Source organism: Nyctereutes procyonoides, unplaced genomic scaffold (genome assembly GCF_905146905.1).
Source record: "Nyctereutes procyonoides isolate TBG_1078 unplaced genomic scaffold, NYPRO_anot_genome, whole genome shotgun sequence".
Lineage (NCBI taxonomy): Eukaryota > Metazoa > Chordata > Mammalia > Carnivora > Canidae > Nyctereutes > Nyctereutes procyonoides.
Window position 1 is genome coordinate 1,577,170 of NW_026575028.1, and position 17,077 is coordinate 1,594,246.

At 42.2% G+C, this 17,077-nt stretch overlaps 1 protein-coding gene across 1 annotated transcript in view; it reads right to left on the minus strand.

Moving 5' to 3' along the window:
• The window catches only part of CACNA1C (calcium voltage-gated channel subunit alpha1 C), a 754,651-nt gene that overhangs the window by 223,280 nt on the left and 514,294 nt on the right, over positions 1–17,077 (minus strand). The window contains 1 exon segment of the mRNA XM_055315403.1: positions 680–838. Coding sequence (XP_055171378.1) covers positions 680–838 — 159 coding nt within the window.

Sequence of the window (17,077 nt, forward strand, 5' to 3'; positions counted from 1 at the left end):
CTGAGATTTTAGTAACCTAAGACAGTTTGTAACATATTCCACAAACCAAAACTTTAGTCCTTTTCAGAGAAGTGCTTAATGGGTCAGCATTGCTTGTTAAATATATCGATTTATGGAAAGGACCTGGAGAGAGAAGTGTCAGAAAGGCCTGCCTGTAACAAGGGGCCAGGAGAAGCAGAAAACACTGAGCACAGAGGAGGCAAGATCAGCCCCGAAGGGTGGACAGAACCCAGGGCTTTTGATGATAAGGGACACTGAAGGACCAATGAACAGAGAGACACACCGTCACTACATCAGTTCTGATTTTTAAATTAAAATACTCCAGGTTGTCTAGGTAATGTTTCTTGTTTTGCACAGCTCATTTAAACTGTTTAGTAGTGCTGGATGGGAGCTTGCAATTAGCTGTTTCAACAGAGATCTATTTAGTATCTTAGTGCAGGAGGCAGCATATCAGTCTCATAACAGGGATGTATTTCATTAAAAAGAAATATTAGCTGAGAGGAAAAGAATACCAATCTCTGCCTCTCATGTACCTATGGAATGAAAAGATGAATGCTTCAGTGGAGGACGCCTGCCCTAGCACCTCTGGTCATATGGTAGCAGTTCACCCAGCTACAAGGAAAGTAGTGATAAGACAGGGAAATTTCTTGAGAGCTGGTCACTCGGCATCTTCCCTTACCTGCTATGCCTTCCTGGTTGTAGCAGGTCTTATGCATTTTCCCCATGAAGAGCTCCAAGCCGATTATGGCATAGATGATAATGACAAACAGCACTAACAGGGCAATATGCAGCAGGGGCACCATGGCCTTGATAATGGAATTCAGAACCACCTGGAGACCTACAATGACAAAATCAGACAGTAGTCATGAGCACATCAGGTTCCATTTACTGAAACAAGTGCTATCTTGGATGCCGTACTGACACGATCTCATGCAATCTTTTTAGCAACTCTACCAGTGATATGTCATAAGCCCCATTTTTTAGATGAGGAAAGTGAGGCTTAAGGTCACCCAGTCAGTGAGTGACAGAGCAGTGATTGATAACTAGGTTGGTCTGACTCCAAATCTTTCTTGGAGGCACATGCAAATGGAGGGACTAGCAGAAACTGTGCTTCTAAGGGGAAGAACATATTGTTTTATCCAGAATGGTCCAATTTTTAATATCCTGTCTTAGATACAGCCTAGCATCTTTTTGTTCTAAACCAGTGTCTCACTACAGTAGAGTTAACTTGGACTAGAGACAGCCCTGCAAGGACTCACATATTACTCAAGGTGGGATTACTAGAGCCTATGGCTGAACCATCTGCCAGAAAACATAAATCTAGTTGTCAGGCATCTAGGAGGGTGGGATTCCTTTGTTGAAACTGATTCATACCTCCCAGGATACAAGTATGTGGTGGGACCTTCTCTCCAGAGATTACATGAGTGGACCTCTCTGTTTATAGATTTCCAACCAGGGCCCTTTCCCTCAGAGCCTAAATCTGAAGAACATATCAGCCTTTGTTTCAAAAACCCCAGTGAAGGGAGATCATGTTTAATGGATGTGTACTTTCCATCTGGGGAGATGAAAAAGTTCTAGAGATGGATGGTGGTGATGGCTGCACAGTGTGAATATACTTAGTGCCACTGAACCATACACTTAAAGTGGTTATAATGGGCAAATTTTGATATGGATATGTTACCACAATAAAAGCTGAAAGTACCCAGATCCTGTCAGGAAAAAAAGTAAATCCTATTTAGCATATGGGTCTTGTTAGTGCACCCCAAAAGTCTTTAGGCTTGTACTATTGTCTTGTGGCAAAAAGGATCCCTGAATTTATGAGCTCAACCCTCTATGACACCAAGAATGCTCTTTGTTTAAAAGGGATGTTACAAGTTTTCATTTGCAAATAGTGGAGCCAGAGTTATCAGAAAGCCACCCCCAGATTACATCCAGTCCCAAGAAAGCTTTCTGTCTACAGTGACTACACTAAATCTTCATGTCTAAGGAGAGAAGTGGGAGAAGGACAGGTTCTCCTTCCTTACCTCTAGGCCAGTTGTGCCAGATTTTCAGTTCCTAGAAAATCTTGTGGCCACCTTTGACATACATAAGGTGGGATACCTACCTGTGCATCACCTATACAGGGCCACTTCTAGTGTCTCCACCTGAGGTACCCACCCAGCTGTGGACATCCTTCCACTCTTCCGTGTATTGGGAGTTTCACCTTTGTACTCACCCATGGCCTTCCCTATGCACTGGATAAACAGTCTGGGTCACCCTCTTCCCAGGCCCCAAGGCAGCCACTGTTGTTTTGTGATTTGGTGGAGTGATTTTCACAAGGCTAATTAGAGGAATTCTCCCTAGCTATTAAGCCAAGATGGGGAGAGGCAAAAAAAATATAAAAGAAGAGAAAAGCTGGAATAATTTTACCTGTGAGTTAATGAGAGTGCTTTTGCAGCTTCCCATTAGAACAAGATGTTTTCAGATCCAAATGATTTCATTAATTAGCAAGTTGTACACACATTAGTGTTAAAGTATGTGAAGCCATGGAGGAAGTTGAAAACTGAACTGCAAAACAAGTTTCAGAGGTGTCTGCTGGTGGAGGAGTGCTCTGAGTGCTCCTCACTGAAGGGGAGGGAGATCTCTGGCTCAGGCCTACCAGGGCCAGCAGCAGGCTTTGTTATCAGACCTTCGATGCCGCCGCCTGGGGTGCTGAGAAAGTGGTGGGAGACACAGAATGGGAGACTCCCCTTTGTGCTGTGGCCAGAAGTTCTTCTGCTCTCAGAATCCTTCCTGTGCCCTTCATGGGGCACAAGGGCTGGAGCCTGAAATACTTTTCTGTCCACTCCCATCCCCTGCCCCTCATTCTTTGCATTGCTGGTCAAAATAGCTTTTCTTTTAGCCTCAAATATGCCATACTGGCAGACCTCAGAGATATTGAAGGTTCAATCCCAGACCACTGCAAGGAAAGGAATGTTGCATTAAAGCAAGTCAAATGCATGTTTTGGTTTCCCGATGCATATAAAGGTTGTGTTTACACTACGCTGGAGTCTATTAAAGCGTGCAATAGCATTATCTCTAAAAACCCAACATATATACCTTAATTAAAAAATACTTTTTTTGCTAAAAAATGCTATCATCTGAGCTTTCAGTGAGTCATAATCACCAATCACAGATCACCATAACAAATATAATAATAATAAAGAAGTTTGAAATGTTGTGAGAATTACCTACATGTGACACAGAAACACAAAATGAGCAAATGTTGCTGGGAAAGTGGCTTGGCAGATTTGCTTAATGCAGGGTTGCCACAAATCCTCAATTTGTGAAAAATGCAGCATCTGCAAGCACAATAATATGAAGTACAATAAAGCGAGGTATGCCTGAACTTCCTCTGCCCCAGGGCTGTGAAGCATGCTGTCCCCCTCAGCCTGGAAGACTTTCCCACAGTCCCCTCCTACCTAGCCTTCAGCTCTCAGCCCAAGCATCTCTCTTCCCCAAGCTCCGGGACAGAGAGGTTTCCTCTCTTATATATCTCCTTGGAATGATTTTCTTTCCTTTGGAGCATTAGTCTCACTTCAGAATTATATGCCTATTTAGTGGTTTTTGAGCATTTTTATTTGTCTTTCACATTGTACTGAGTTTTGTGAAGACAGGAACCGCCCGCTCTTTTCACTGCTTTAGCACTAATGCCTTGCTTGGTGCTCAGCATGTGGCAGGCATCCAGCAAGTATTTACTGAAGAAGGGACAAAACTCTCAATCTAGGTTAATGTTCTTGCTGTCATGGTGATCTGATGGACTTTGCTGCAATGGAGTCTGCTCTACAGGTAAGGATGTGAATGGACAGGTAAGTTTCAGAGGCCTGCAAACTTAGGCAGAGACTACTGAGTAGGCTACAGAGAGGCCAAAAGGAAGCTACAGCAGTCTGTGGGGCTCCCTTCCAGCCACCAGGGATGCCATCAGAGTCCTGAAATAATGCTCTGTTAGCCCGTCCCTTTCTCAGCTGGGGGCCATACCACCCACCTGAGCACCCAGTCCAGAAATCTGATTCCTGAGGCTTTTCCCTTTAACTGGTTACCAAGTCATGCAAGTTTGATTTTGAAGTATCCTTGGACAAGAACAAATTATTTTTACTATATAAGTAACATACGAAAAATAATGTATTATAGAGAAAATGACAGAGAACATAGAAAATCATAGAGAAATAGAAAATACTTATTATAGGGAAATTAAAAAACATGGGAAGCAAAAAGAAGAGAGAAGTCATCCCTTATTCCACCACTCAGAGATGACCACTGTTGCCTTTGGCATGTATTTTGGATATTTTGGTTCAAGACTTGTTTTCTTCTTCTTTATCCTCTTGGTGTTTTTTGTTCAGTTAACAGTCTCTTTATGTCCAGTTTTACCCAACCTTCATGTTACAGTTAGAAAGCTCATGCTGAAGCACAAACTGGGGGCACCTGGGTGGCTCAGTGGTTGATCATCTGCCTTCAGCTCAGGTCATGGTCCAGGGCCTGGGATCAAGTCCCTCACCAGGCTCCCTGCTCAGTGGGGAATCTGCTTCTCCCTTTCCCATAGACCTCCCCCCCACCACCACTTGTGCTCTCTCTCTCTCAAAATAAATAAATAAAATCTTAAAAAATAAGGTACAAACTGGAATGTGTTGCTCCCCTGATGAAAAGTCCTTTGATGACCCTCACCACCTACAGGTAAAACCCACCTGCCTCCTTTCATACTTTGATCACATCCGATTCCAGTTTACACCTTACATTCCAAGAATATACCGAACTCTCTCCTTTCATGGCTCCCTATCTTAGCATATGCTATTCCACCTGCTTTGAATATCATTTCCTGCAGCCTCTTGCATCTTCTCATCTTTCTATCTCAGCACATAGTAGTGACTCAATGCACATGAAGCAGAATTACATTTGTAAGCACAGGCTGCCTTAGAAAACACTAACCACAATGATGAAAGAATTGGAAACCATGTCATGCAATAATCTTTAGAAGAAACTGAAGATATATTGTCAGGAAAAGATAAGACTCATGGAATGGGAAAAGCATAAGCAGAGAGGGTGATATCAATGATTTTCACATGATTTAAACTGCTATTTTGAGGAACAGTTAGATGAATTTGATGTAACCACATGGATGGAACCAGGACTAATGAGGAAGTTTCCAAAAAAGGTTAGGTTCAACAGAAATGAAAACTATCAAAAAACCAGACCTATCTGAAGGTAGAATGAGATACTTTAAGAGATAGTGGGATAGCCAAAATATGGAAAGAACCCAGATGTCCATTGACAGATGAATGGATAAAGAAGATATGATTATATATATATATATATATATATATATATATATATATACATACATATGTCATATATATATGTAATGAAATATTAATCAGCCATAAATAGAATGAAATCTTTCCATTTGCTGCAATGTGGCTAGAACTAGAGGGTATTATGCTAAGGGAAATAAATCAGTCTGAGAAAGACAGATACCATAAGATTTCACTCATATGTGGAATTTAAGAAACAAAACAGATGAACATAGGGGAAGGGAAGGAAAAATAAAATAAGATAAAAACAGAGAGGGAGGCAAACCATAAGAGACTCTCAACTCTAGGAAACAAGCTGAGGGTTGCTGGAGGGGAGGGGGGTGGGGGGATGAGGTAACTGGGTGATGGACATTAAGGAGGGCACCTGATGAAATGAGCACTGGCTGTTATATGTGACTTATGAATACTAAATTCTACCCCCAAACTAATAATACACTATATATCAACTAATTGAATTTAAATAAAAAAATAAAAGAGGTAGTGGGCTCTCCATCCTCAGATGTGTCCAAGTATTGACTGAACAAGTTCTTGGAGGAGGTGCCTTGTTGTCATTCAGCCACTGGGTGAAGAATTGCCAGGCACACTAAAGTCCCCTATATCCTCATTAACCTCATTACCATGGGTCAGGTGCAGCTCTCAGCACTCTCCTTGGATAATTCTGTTTCCCCCTTCATAGGCAACAACCTATGAAGTAGGTACTATTATTAACTGTATTTTACAGATGAGAAAAGTGAGTCCTAGGGAAGTTAAATGACTTTCCCATAGTTACATAGCTGGTGAGTGGTGGTATGGGGTACAGCCCCAGGCAGCCTGGCTCCAGAGCCTATGGTCTTCATCATTGTGCTAAATGTTTCCCTATACCAACTAGACTGTGGGTCTCAGCCTCTAAAATCTGCATCTAATAAGCAGTAACACATGTTTGCAACATCTGCAGTGAAGGTTGAGAAGCCTGCTTCCTGCTTTCAGGAGAGCCCACATGTTTCTGAGGCAAGTCCAGGAAAGGCTTCTAGTTTCTGCCTGCTTTCCTCACAGCCAGGCCAGGATGGCAGAACTCAGGCTGCTGCATGAAAGCATGAAGGCCAGAAGTCCTTCTTTCCCATCCATCATACAGACTGTAGCTCTCAAGGCCTGGATGCTTAATATCTTCTCTTTGGGACTGGCTCCCAGCTGTCCCAGAAACATTTCCTCCAGCTCAAGCTCTAATTTGGAAAACACATTGATATTTTGCCACCCAAGTGTTCTCCTGCAATAAGCCACACTTACAGATAAGCAATTGCTAGGCCCTTCTTCAGGGCTGGCTGATCATGTCGGTGGAAGCAAATGGGCCCTAGGTAAGCCTAGTGAAGAAACTACTGGAAAATGCCCTGGTAACACAAGATCAATAAAAGCCTACAAATGAGATGAGTCTATTTTCCTAGCCTCAACTCAGGATATGAGATCTGACAAATACACATGTACTAATGGGGACAATAGGGGAGTATATTTGATATGAGAACTATACCAGGAAATTTGGAACATAGAGATCCACACAGGGATTAAACATATCATCTAGAAATTCAGGGTCTGTTAATCTACAATTCATGTCAGGTGACCTCTTGGTAGAAGGAAAATCTCCCAAAATGCCTGGTTTCCAGACCTCCCAGGGAGATGGGGCTTTGGGAAGTGGCACTATTCAATGCTGAATTTAAGAAGAGTACAGAGATGGAGCTTAGTTGGCATATGGCCTTTTCTTTTCTCCCTCTTATGTTGCTGTTAAGCCCTGGACTAATGGCTGCATGCCTTCAGGGGTCCAGCCTGCAAATTCAAGGTCAGTAAAGGCTTAGAGGATCTGAGTTTATAAATCATCCTATTTTTTCCTTTAAAGATTAAGAGAAATCATCAATCAGTTATCGAAAGTAAAACCTGGCTTCTTTCCTGAAGACAGTGTTGAGATTAGCCTGAAAATGCCCTGGCTGACTGAAGTTGGTGCTTCCACACCTGTTACAGATGGTCTACCATGATGGATACATGGCTGAAGACACATCATACTCTTGTTTTATAAAAGAGCATCCCACTAAAGCCTGCTTTGGTGATGAATTGTTCTTTTCAGGGCCCCAGGAGTCACATCAGGAAGGAATTTGAAAATGACTTTGTGAGCAAGAGCCTGAACAAGGAAAATGAAAAGTTACTGGGGCTGAAAGGTAATGTGCAAAAAAGTTGTCTTATCAAGCACTAGACCTACAGGCTCTGTTCTTTTCATGTAAACTCTGTTTCCATGCTCCTTCTTTTGAAATAAACTTTTAAGTCATTCTGGTATAAAATGAGAGGAAAGGGAAAAATAATTGAAGACCCCGCCAAATTGGAGATCTTTGCTAATATTAGTTTGATTTCAGTGTTTAGGTTCCACATTGACTTAAGCGTTTTTTGTTGGTGGCTAGGAATGTACACTTCACGTCCAACTTCTCAGACTCCAAAGTTCCAGCCAAGCATTCAGAAAGCAATAAAAATGATCAAGAAATCCTGATTGTAGAACTGACAAGGAAACTGCTGAGAATCACTGAACCAGCAGAAGAGTGGTTTGGGTTTAGTGTAGTGGTGGTAGGTACAAGTTTCTCACAGATAGACTCAGTTTGTCAGAACAGGAGGAGGACTTTGGGATCACCTAACGTAGTATTTTAATTTTCACTCATTCAAAGGATATATATTAAGTTATGTTTCATGGGCCACCTGCTATGTTAGGGTTGGAATAGAGTGGTGGATAAAAGGTCTATAGGCATTGTAATGGAAGCCAAACATTAATCAATCATACAAATAAATAATTACCAACTTGTCAAGAGTTTTAAGGGAAGAGAACAAGGTATGCTGAGGATCATCCTTTGGCACAGAGGGTAGAGGAAGGCTTCCCAAAGAGGAAGAGAACATGGCCAGGTGAGTGGGCAGGTAGACGTCCAGGCAGAGAGGTCTATAAGTTCCAGCTGAAGAAGGTTGCCTGAACAGCTCAGGAAAGACCTATGACTCTCCTAACTGTTAGCCTCATGCTTTTCCTTTGGCTTTGTTCTGCCTATTAAAAACATTACTGGAAGGAGATTTGGGAAACCAGTTTGCTGCTTGTTTGAAGTATGGGAAAGCAGAAATCACTTTCACTTTCGGAGAAAACAATTCAGGAAGCACAATGAGAAAGACTCTCCTGACAACTTCCTCATTTGTAAAATGGAGGAAATAATCCAAGCCACAGGGAGAGCAGAGGAAGGCAGGGAATTGGGCCAAGAGTGTTCTACAGGCATACCTTGTTTTACTGTGCTTTGCTCCGCTGCACTTTGCAGATACTACATTTGTTTTTACAAATCAAAGGTTTGTGGCAACTCTGCATTGTCTATTTGTGCCATTTTTCTCAGCAGCATTTTGCTCACTTTGTGTCTCTGCATATTTTGGTAATTTTCACGATATTTCAAATGTTTTCTTTATCATTATATTTGTTATGGTCATCTGTGATCAGTGATCTTTGATGTATCATTATAATTATTTAGGGGTGCCATGAACCCCACCCATATAAGATGGCAAACCTAGTAAGTGTTGTGTGTGTTTGCCTGCTCTACCAACTAACCACTGAAACACAACAATATTGAAATTAGGCCAGTTAATAACCCTACAATGGTCTCTAGGTGTTTAAGTGAAAGGAAGAGTTATGTGTGTCTCTCTCTCCTTTTAAATCAAAAGCTAGCAATGATTAAGCTTAGTGAGGAAGGCATGTAAAAAGCTGAGACAGGCTGAACTCCAGGCCTCTTATACCAAACAGCCAAGATGTGAATGCAAAACGAAATGTTCTTGAAGGAATCTAAAAGTGTTATTCTAGTGAGCACACACAATTAAGAAAGTAAAACAGCCTTATCGTTGACATGAAGAGAGTTCTAGTGGCCTGGAGAGCAGATGTCACTAGGCATAACATTCCATTAAACCAAAGCCTAATCCAGAGTAAGGCCCTAAGTCCCTTCAGTTCTATGAAGGTTGAGAGCGGTGAAGAAGCTGCAGAAGAAAAGTTTGAAGCTAACAGAGGTTGTTTCATGAGGTTTAAGAAGAGAAGCCATCTCCATGACATAAAAGTGCAAGATGAAGCAACAGGCACTGATGGAGAAGCTGTAGCAAGTTATTAGAAGATCTAGCCAAGATCATTAATGAAAGTTGCTACACTAAACAGATTTTCAATGTAGACAAAATAGTCTTATATTGGAAGATGCTTTCTAGACTTTTATAACTAGAGAGGAGAAGTCAATGCCTGGTCTCAAAATTTCAAAGGACAGGTTGACTCCTGTTAGGGGCTAATGTAGTTGGTGATTTTAAGTTAAAGCCAATGCTTTACCATTCTAGGGCCCACAAAAATTATGTTAAATATACTCTGACTATGCTGTATAAATGGAAAAACAAAGCCTGGATGACAGCACATCTATTTACAATACAGTTTACTGAATATTTTAAGCCCACTGTTGAGAACTACTTCCCAGAAAAAATGGTTCCTTTCAAAATATGACTGCTCACTAACAATGTACCTGGTCAGCTAAGAGCTCTAATGGAGGTGTACAATGAGATGAATGCTGTTTTCATGCCTGCTAATGGAACATCCATTCTGCAGCCCATGGATCAAGGAGTAATTTCAACTTTTACAATTTAAGAAATACATTCTGTAAAACCACAGTTCCTATTGATAGTGATTCCTCAGATGGATCTGGGAAGAGTAAACTGAAAACCTTCTGGAAAGGATTCACCATTCTAGATGCTATTAAGAACATCTGTGATTCACAGCAAGAGGTTAAAATATCAACATTAACAAGAGTTTGGAAGAAGTTGATTCCAGCCTTCATTGCTGACTTTGAGAGGACCAAGACTCCAGAGGAAGTAACTGCAGATGTGGTGGAAAGAAAAAAGAACTACAAGTAGAAGTGGGACCTGAAGATGGGACTACATTGCTGCAATCTTGTGTTAAAACTAGAACAGTTGAGGAGTTGCTTCTTATGGATGAGCAAAGAAAGTGGTTTCTTGAATGGAATCTACTGCTGGTGAAGATTCCATGAAAACTGCTGAAATGACAGCAAAGCACTTAGAATATTACATAAACTTAGTTGATAGAGCAGTAGCGGGGTTTGAGAGGATGGACTCTAATTTTGAAAGAGGTTCTACTACGGGGAAAATACTATCAAAGAGTATTACATGCTACAGAGAAATTGTTCATGAAAGGAAAAGTCAAACAATGGAGCAAACTTCATCATTGTAGAGGAATATATTTCCATTAAACAGGTGCTCAATAGAGCATTGTCCTTACCATGCCCATTAAGACCCCTATTGTCCCTAGACCTGAATAACTTTGGACCTGGGACACAGATGTTGAGGAAGTGTAGATAAAATACCAACATTTCCCAGGAGGAGAATCTAGGATGATGCTTTTCTTCTTTAACTACTATTTCTCCCTAAGTTTGCCCTGGCAGAAATACTATCAGAGGGGCTCCCCTTCTCTAATGAGGAGAAACTGATACCTAGACAGTAGAGAGCTCTTCTTCTAAGGGTCAAAGTTGTTTTCTCCAGGCCACCACACACAACTGTGCATTCCTTACCTGTGAACCTATTGAGCACCTATGAAGTACTCTGCTGATCGCTATGGGAAGTGGGGGAGAAGGATAGTGCAATGCAGTGGTTAAAGCATAAGGACCCCTGGTTGACCCAAATGACCAGGTTGAATCCTGGCTCCACCACTTCTCAGACAAGTGACCTTGGATAAACTATTTGATCTCATCTTAAGGTAAGGATGATGATAGTCCCTACCCTTGATTAAACCAGTCAATTCACATTAAATACTTAGAACAATTGTGGCGGATAGTAAATGCCATTATTATTGTAAGCATGGTCAAGCTATCAGTGGAACCCTAAAGCAGTGAATGTGCACACAGCTTACCTGGAATCTTGTTAAACTGCAGATTCTGATTCAGGCCGTGTAGGGAGGAGCCTGAGTTCTATATTTCTGAGCATGCCTGGGTGATACCAAAGCTCTTCTTGCTCCACTGACTGCACTTTGGGAAGCAAGGCCATAGAGCATGCTGGTCATCCTGGGAGGTCACAGCAATCTTACTGTTAAGTAGTTATTGGATTTCCATCGTAGTAGGGTGATCCTTGTCACATCACTCTTGTCAGATAATTTATATGAGGGAGGAGGGGCAAGATGGTGGAAGAGTAGGGTCCCCAGGTCACCTGTCCCCACCACATTACCTAGATAACCTTCAAATCATCTACGAATTCGGCCTGAGATTTAAAGAGAGACCAGCTGGAACGCTACAGTGAGAAGAGTTCGCGCTTCTATCAAGGCAGGAAGACGGGGAAAAAGAAATAAAGAAACAAAAGGCCTCCGAGGGGGAGGGGCCCCGCGAGGAGCCGGGCTGAGGCCGGGGCAAGTGTCCCCAGGACAGGAGAGCCCCGTCCCGGAGAAGCAGGAGCTGCACCAACCTTCCCAGGGGGCAAGGGGCTCGCAGGGAGTTAGAGCAGGACCCAGGAGGGCGGGGATGCCCTCGGGCTCCCGGGGACACTAACAGGCACCTGCGCGCAGGAGAGTGCGCCGAGCTCCCTAAGGGCTGCAGCGCGCATGGTGGACCCGGAGCAGCTCGGAGGGGCTCGGGCGGCGGCTCCGCGGAGGGGGCTGCCGGGCGGGAGCGCGAATCCCACAGCGCAGGCCCCGGAGCACTGGGAGCCGGGACACAGCCCAGGACCCGGCCTCCCCCGGGACAGGCAGAGGCCGGGAGGGCCCAGGACAGCGAGGACGCTCCTGCCCGGAGCTGAGCAGATCAGCGGCCCCGCCCCGGAGCCTCCAGGCCCTGCAGAGGAGAGCTCCGGAGCTACTGCGGGAGCTGAATCCAGGACTGCAGAGCTGGCCCCGCCACTGGGGTTGTTCCTCCTGGGGCCTCCCGGGGTAAACAACCCCCACTGAGCCCTGCAGCAGGCAGGGGCAGAGCAGCTCCCCCAAGTGCTAACACCTGAGAATCAGCACAGCAGGCCCCTCCCCCAGAAGACCAGCTGGACGGACCAGTTCCAGGGGAAGTCAAGGGACTTAAAGTCTACAGAATCAGAAGATACTCCCCCGTGGTTTTTTTTTTTTTTTCTGTTTGCTTCCCCCACCCTTTTTTTCCTTTCTTTTTCTTTCTCTTTTTCTTCTCTTTTTTCTTCCTTTTTTCTTTTTTCTTTTTCTCTTTTCTTTCCTTCTTTCTCTCTCTTTTTCTCCTTTTCCCAATACAACTTGTTCTTGGCCACTCTGCACTGAGCAAAATGACTACAAGGAAAACCTCACCTCAAAAGAAAGAATCAGAAACAGTCCTCTCTCCCACAGAGTTACAAAATCTGGATTACAATTCAATGTCAGAAAACCAATTCAGAAGCACTATTATACAGTTACTGGTGGCTCTAGAAAAAAGCATAAAGGACTCAAGAGACTTCATGACTGCAGAATTTAGATCCAATCAGGCAGAAATTAAAAATCAATTGAATGAGATGCAATCCAAACTAGAAGTCCTAACGACGAGGGTTAACGAGGTGGAAGAACGAGTGAGTGACATAGAAGACAAGTTAATGGCAAAGAGGGAAACTGAGGAAAAAAGAGACAAACAATTAAAAGACCATGAGGATAGATTAAGGGAAATAAACGACAGCCTGAGGAAGAAAAACCTACGTTTAATTGGGGTTCCTGAGGGCGCCGAAAGGGCCAGAGGGCCAGAATATGTATTTGAACAAATCCTAGCTGAAAACTTTCCTAATCTGGGAAGGGAAACAGGCATTCAGATCCAGGAAATAGAGAGATCCCCCCCTAAAATCAATAAAAACCGTTCAACACCTCGACATCTAATGGTTAAGTTTGCAAATTCCAAAGATAAAGAGAAGATCCTTAAAGCAGCAAGAGACAGAAGTCCCTGACTTTTATGGGGAGGAGTATTAGGGTAACAGCAGACCTCTCCACAGAGACCTGGCAGGCCAGAAAGGGCTGGCAGGATATATTCAGGGTCCTAAATGAGAAGAACATGCAACCAAGAATACTTTATCCAGCAAGGCTCTCATTCAGAATGGAAGGAGAGATAAAGAGCTTCCAAGACAGGCAGGAACTGAAAGAATATGTGACCTCCAAACCAGCTCTGCAAGAAATTTTAAGGGGGACTCTTAAAATTCCCCTTTAAGAAGAAGTCCAGTGGAACAATCCACAAAAACAAGGACTGAATAGATATCATGATGACACTAAACTCATATCTGTCAATAGTAACTCTGAACGTGAACAGGCTTAATGACCCCATCAAAAGGCGCAGGGTTTCAGACTGGATAAAAAAGCAGAACCCATCTATTTGCTGTCTACAAGAGACTCATTTTAGACAGAAGGACACCTACAGCCTGAAAATAAAAGGTTGGAGAACCATTTACCATTTAAATGGTCCTCAAAAGAAAGCAGGGGTAGCCATCCTCATATCAGATAAAGTAAAATTTACCCTGAAGACTGTAGTGAGAGATGAAGAGGGACACTATCTCATACTTAAACGTTCTATCCAAAAAGAGGACTTAACAATCCTCAATATATATGCCCCGAATGTGGGAGCTGCCAAATATATCAATCAATTAATAACCAAAGTTAACTCATACTTAGATAATAATACACTTATACTTGGTGACTTCAATCTAGCACTTTCTACACTCGATAGGTCTTATAAACACATCTCCAAAGAAACGAGAGCTTTAAATGTTACACTGGAGCAGATGGATTTCACAGATATCTACAGAACTTTACATCCAAACTCAACTGAATACACATTCTTCTCAAGTGCACATGGAACTTTCTCCAGAATAGACCACATACTGGGTCACAAATCGAGTCTGAACCGATACCATAAGATTAGGATCATCCCCTGCATATTCTCAGACCATAATGCCTTGAAATTAGAACTAAATCACAACAAAAAGTTTGGAAGGACTTCAAACACGTGGAGGTTAAGGACCATCCTGCTAATAGATGAAAGAGTCAACCAGGAAAGTAAGGAAGAATTAAAAAGATTCATGGAAACTAATGAGAATGAAGATACAACCGTTCAAAATCTTTGGGATGCAGCAAAAGCAGTCCTAAGGGGGAAATACATCGCAATACAAGCATCCATTCAAAAACTGGAAAGAACTCAAATACAAAAGCTAACCTTACACCTAAAGGAGCTAGATAAAAAACTGCAAATAGATCCTACACCCAGCAGAAGAAGAGAGTTAAGAAAGATTCGAGCACAACTCAACGAAATCGAGACCAGAAGAACGGTGGAACAGATCAACAAAACCAGGAGTTGGTTCTTTGAAAGAATTAATAAGATACATAAACCATTAGCCAACCTTATTAAAAAGAAGAGAGAGAAGACTCAAATTAATAAAATCATGAATGAGAAAGGAGAGATTACTACCAACACCAAGGAAATACAAACGATTTTAAAAACATATTGTGAACAGCTCTATGCCAATAAATTAGGCAATCTAGAAGAAATGGACGCATTTCTGGAAAGCCACAAACTACCAAAACTGGAACAGGAAGAAATAGAAAACCTGAACAGGCCAATAACCAGGCAGGGTTTGAAGCAGTCATCAAAAACCTCCCAAGACACAAAAGTCCACGGCCAGATGGCTTCCCAGGGGAATTCTATCAAACGTTTAAAGAAGAAACCATACCTATTCTACTAAAGCTGTTTGGAAAGATAGAAAGAGATGGAGTACTTCCAAATTCGTTCTATGAGGCCAGCATCACCTTAATTCCAAAACCAGGCAAAGACTCCACCAAAAAGGAGAATTACAGACCAATATCCCTGATGAACATGGATGCAAAAATTCTCAACAAGATACTAGCCAATCGGATCCAACAGTACATTAAGAAAATTTTTTCAGGATGACCAAGTAGTATTTATCCCCGGGACACAAGGCCGGTTCAACACTCGTAAAACAATCAATGTGATTCATCATATCAGCAAGAGAAAAACCAAGAACCATATGATCCTCTCATTAGATGCAGAGAAAGCATTTGACAAAATACAGCATCCATTCCTGATCAAAACTCTTCAGAGTGTAGGGATAGAGGAAACATTCCTCAACATCTTAAAAGCCATCTACGAAAAGCCCACAGCAAATATCATTCTCAATGGGGAAGCACTGGGAGCCTTTCCCCTAAGATCAGGAACAAGACAGGGATGTCCACTCTCACCACTGCTATTCAACATAGTACTGGAAGTCCTAGCCTCAGCAATCAGACAACAAAAAGACATTAAAGGCATTCAAATTGGCAAAGAAGAAGTCAAACTCTCCCTCTTGGCCGATGACATGATACTCTACATAGAAAACCCAAAAGCCTCCACCCCAAGATTGCTAGAACTCATACAGCAATTTGGCAGCATGGCAGGATACAAAATCAATGCCCAAAAGCCAGTGGCATTTCTATACACTAACTGACTGAAGAAAGAGAAATTAAGGAGTCAATCGCATTTACAATTGCACCCCAAAGCATAAGATACCTAGGAATAAACCTAACCAAAGAGGTAAGGTATCTATACCCTAAACACTATAGAACACTTCTGAAAGAAATTGAGGAAGCCACAAAGGGATGGAAAAATATTCCATTCTCATGGATTGGCAGAATTAATATTGTGAAAATATCAATATTACCCAGGGCAATTTACACATTCAATGCAATCCCTATCAAAATACTATGGACTTTCTTCAGAGAGTTAGAACAAATTATTTCAAGATTGTGTGGAATCAGAAAAGACCCCGAATAACCAGGGGAATTTTAAAAAAGAAAACCATATCTGGGGGCATCACAATGCCAGATTTCAGGTTGTACTACCTGAAAAGCTGTGGTCATCAAGACAGTGTGGTACTGGAACAAAAACAGACACATAGATCAATGGAACAGAATAGAGAATCCAGAAGTGGACCCTGAACTTTATGGTCAACTAATATTTGATAAAGGAGGAAAGACTATCCACTGGAAGAAAGACAGTCTCTTCAATAAATGGTGCTGGGAAAATTGGACATCCACATGCAGAATAATGAAACTAGACCACTCTCTTGCACCATACACAAAGATAAACTCAAATTGGATGAAAGATCTAAATGTGAGACAAGATTCCATCAAAATCCTAGAGGAGAACACAGGCAACACCCTTTTTGAACTCGGCCACAGTAACTTCTTGCAAGATACATCCATGAAGGCAAAAGAAACAAAAGCAAAAATGAACTATTGGGACTTCATCAAGATAAGAAGCTTTTGCACAGCAAAGGATACAGTCAACAAAACTAAAAGACAACCTACAGAATGGGAGAAGAGATTTGCAAATGACTTATCAGATAAAGGGCTAGTTTCCAAGATCTATAAAGAACTTCTTAAACTCAACACCAAAGAAACAAACAATCCAATCATGAAATGGGCAAAGGACATGAAGAGAAATCTCACAGAGGAAGACATAGACATGGCCAACATGCACATGAGAAAATGCTCTGCATCACTTGCCATCAGGGAAATACAAATCAAAACCACAATGAGATACCACCTCACACCAGTGAGAATGGGGAAAATTAACAAGGCAGGAAACAACAAATGTTGGAGAGGATGCGGAGAAAAGGGAACCTTCTTACACTGTTGGTGGGAATGTGAAATGGTGCAGCCACTCTGGAAAACTGTGTGGAGGTTCCTCAAAGAGTTAAAAATAGACCTGGCCTACGACCCAGCAATTGCACTGCTG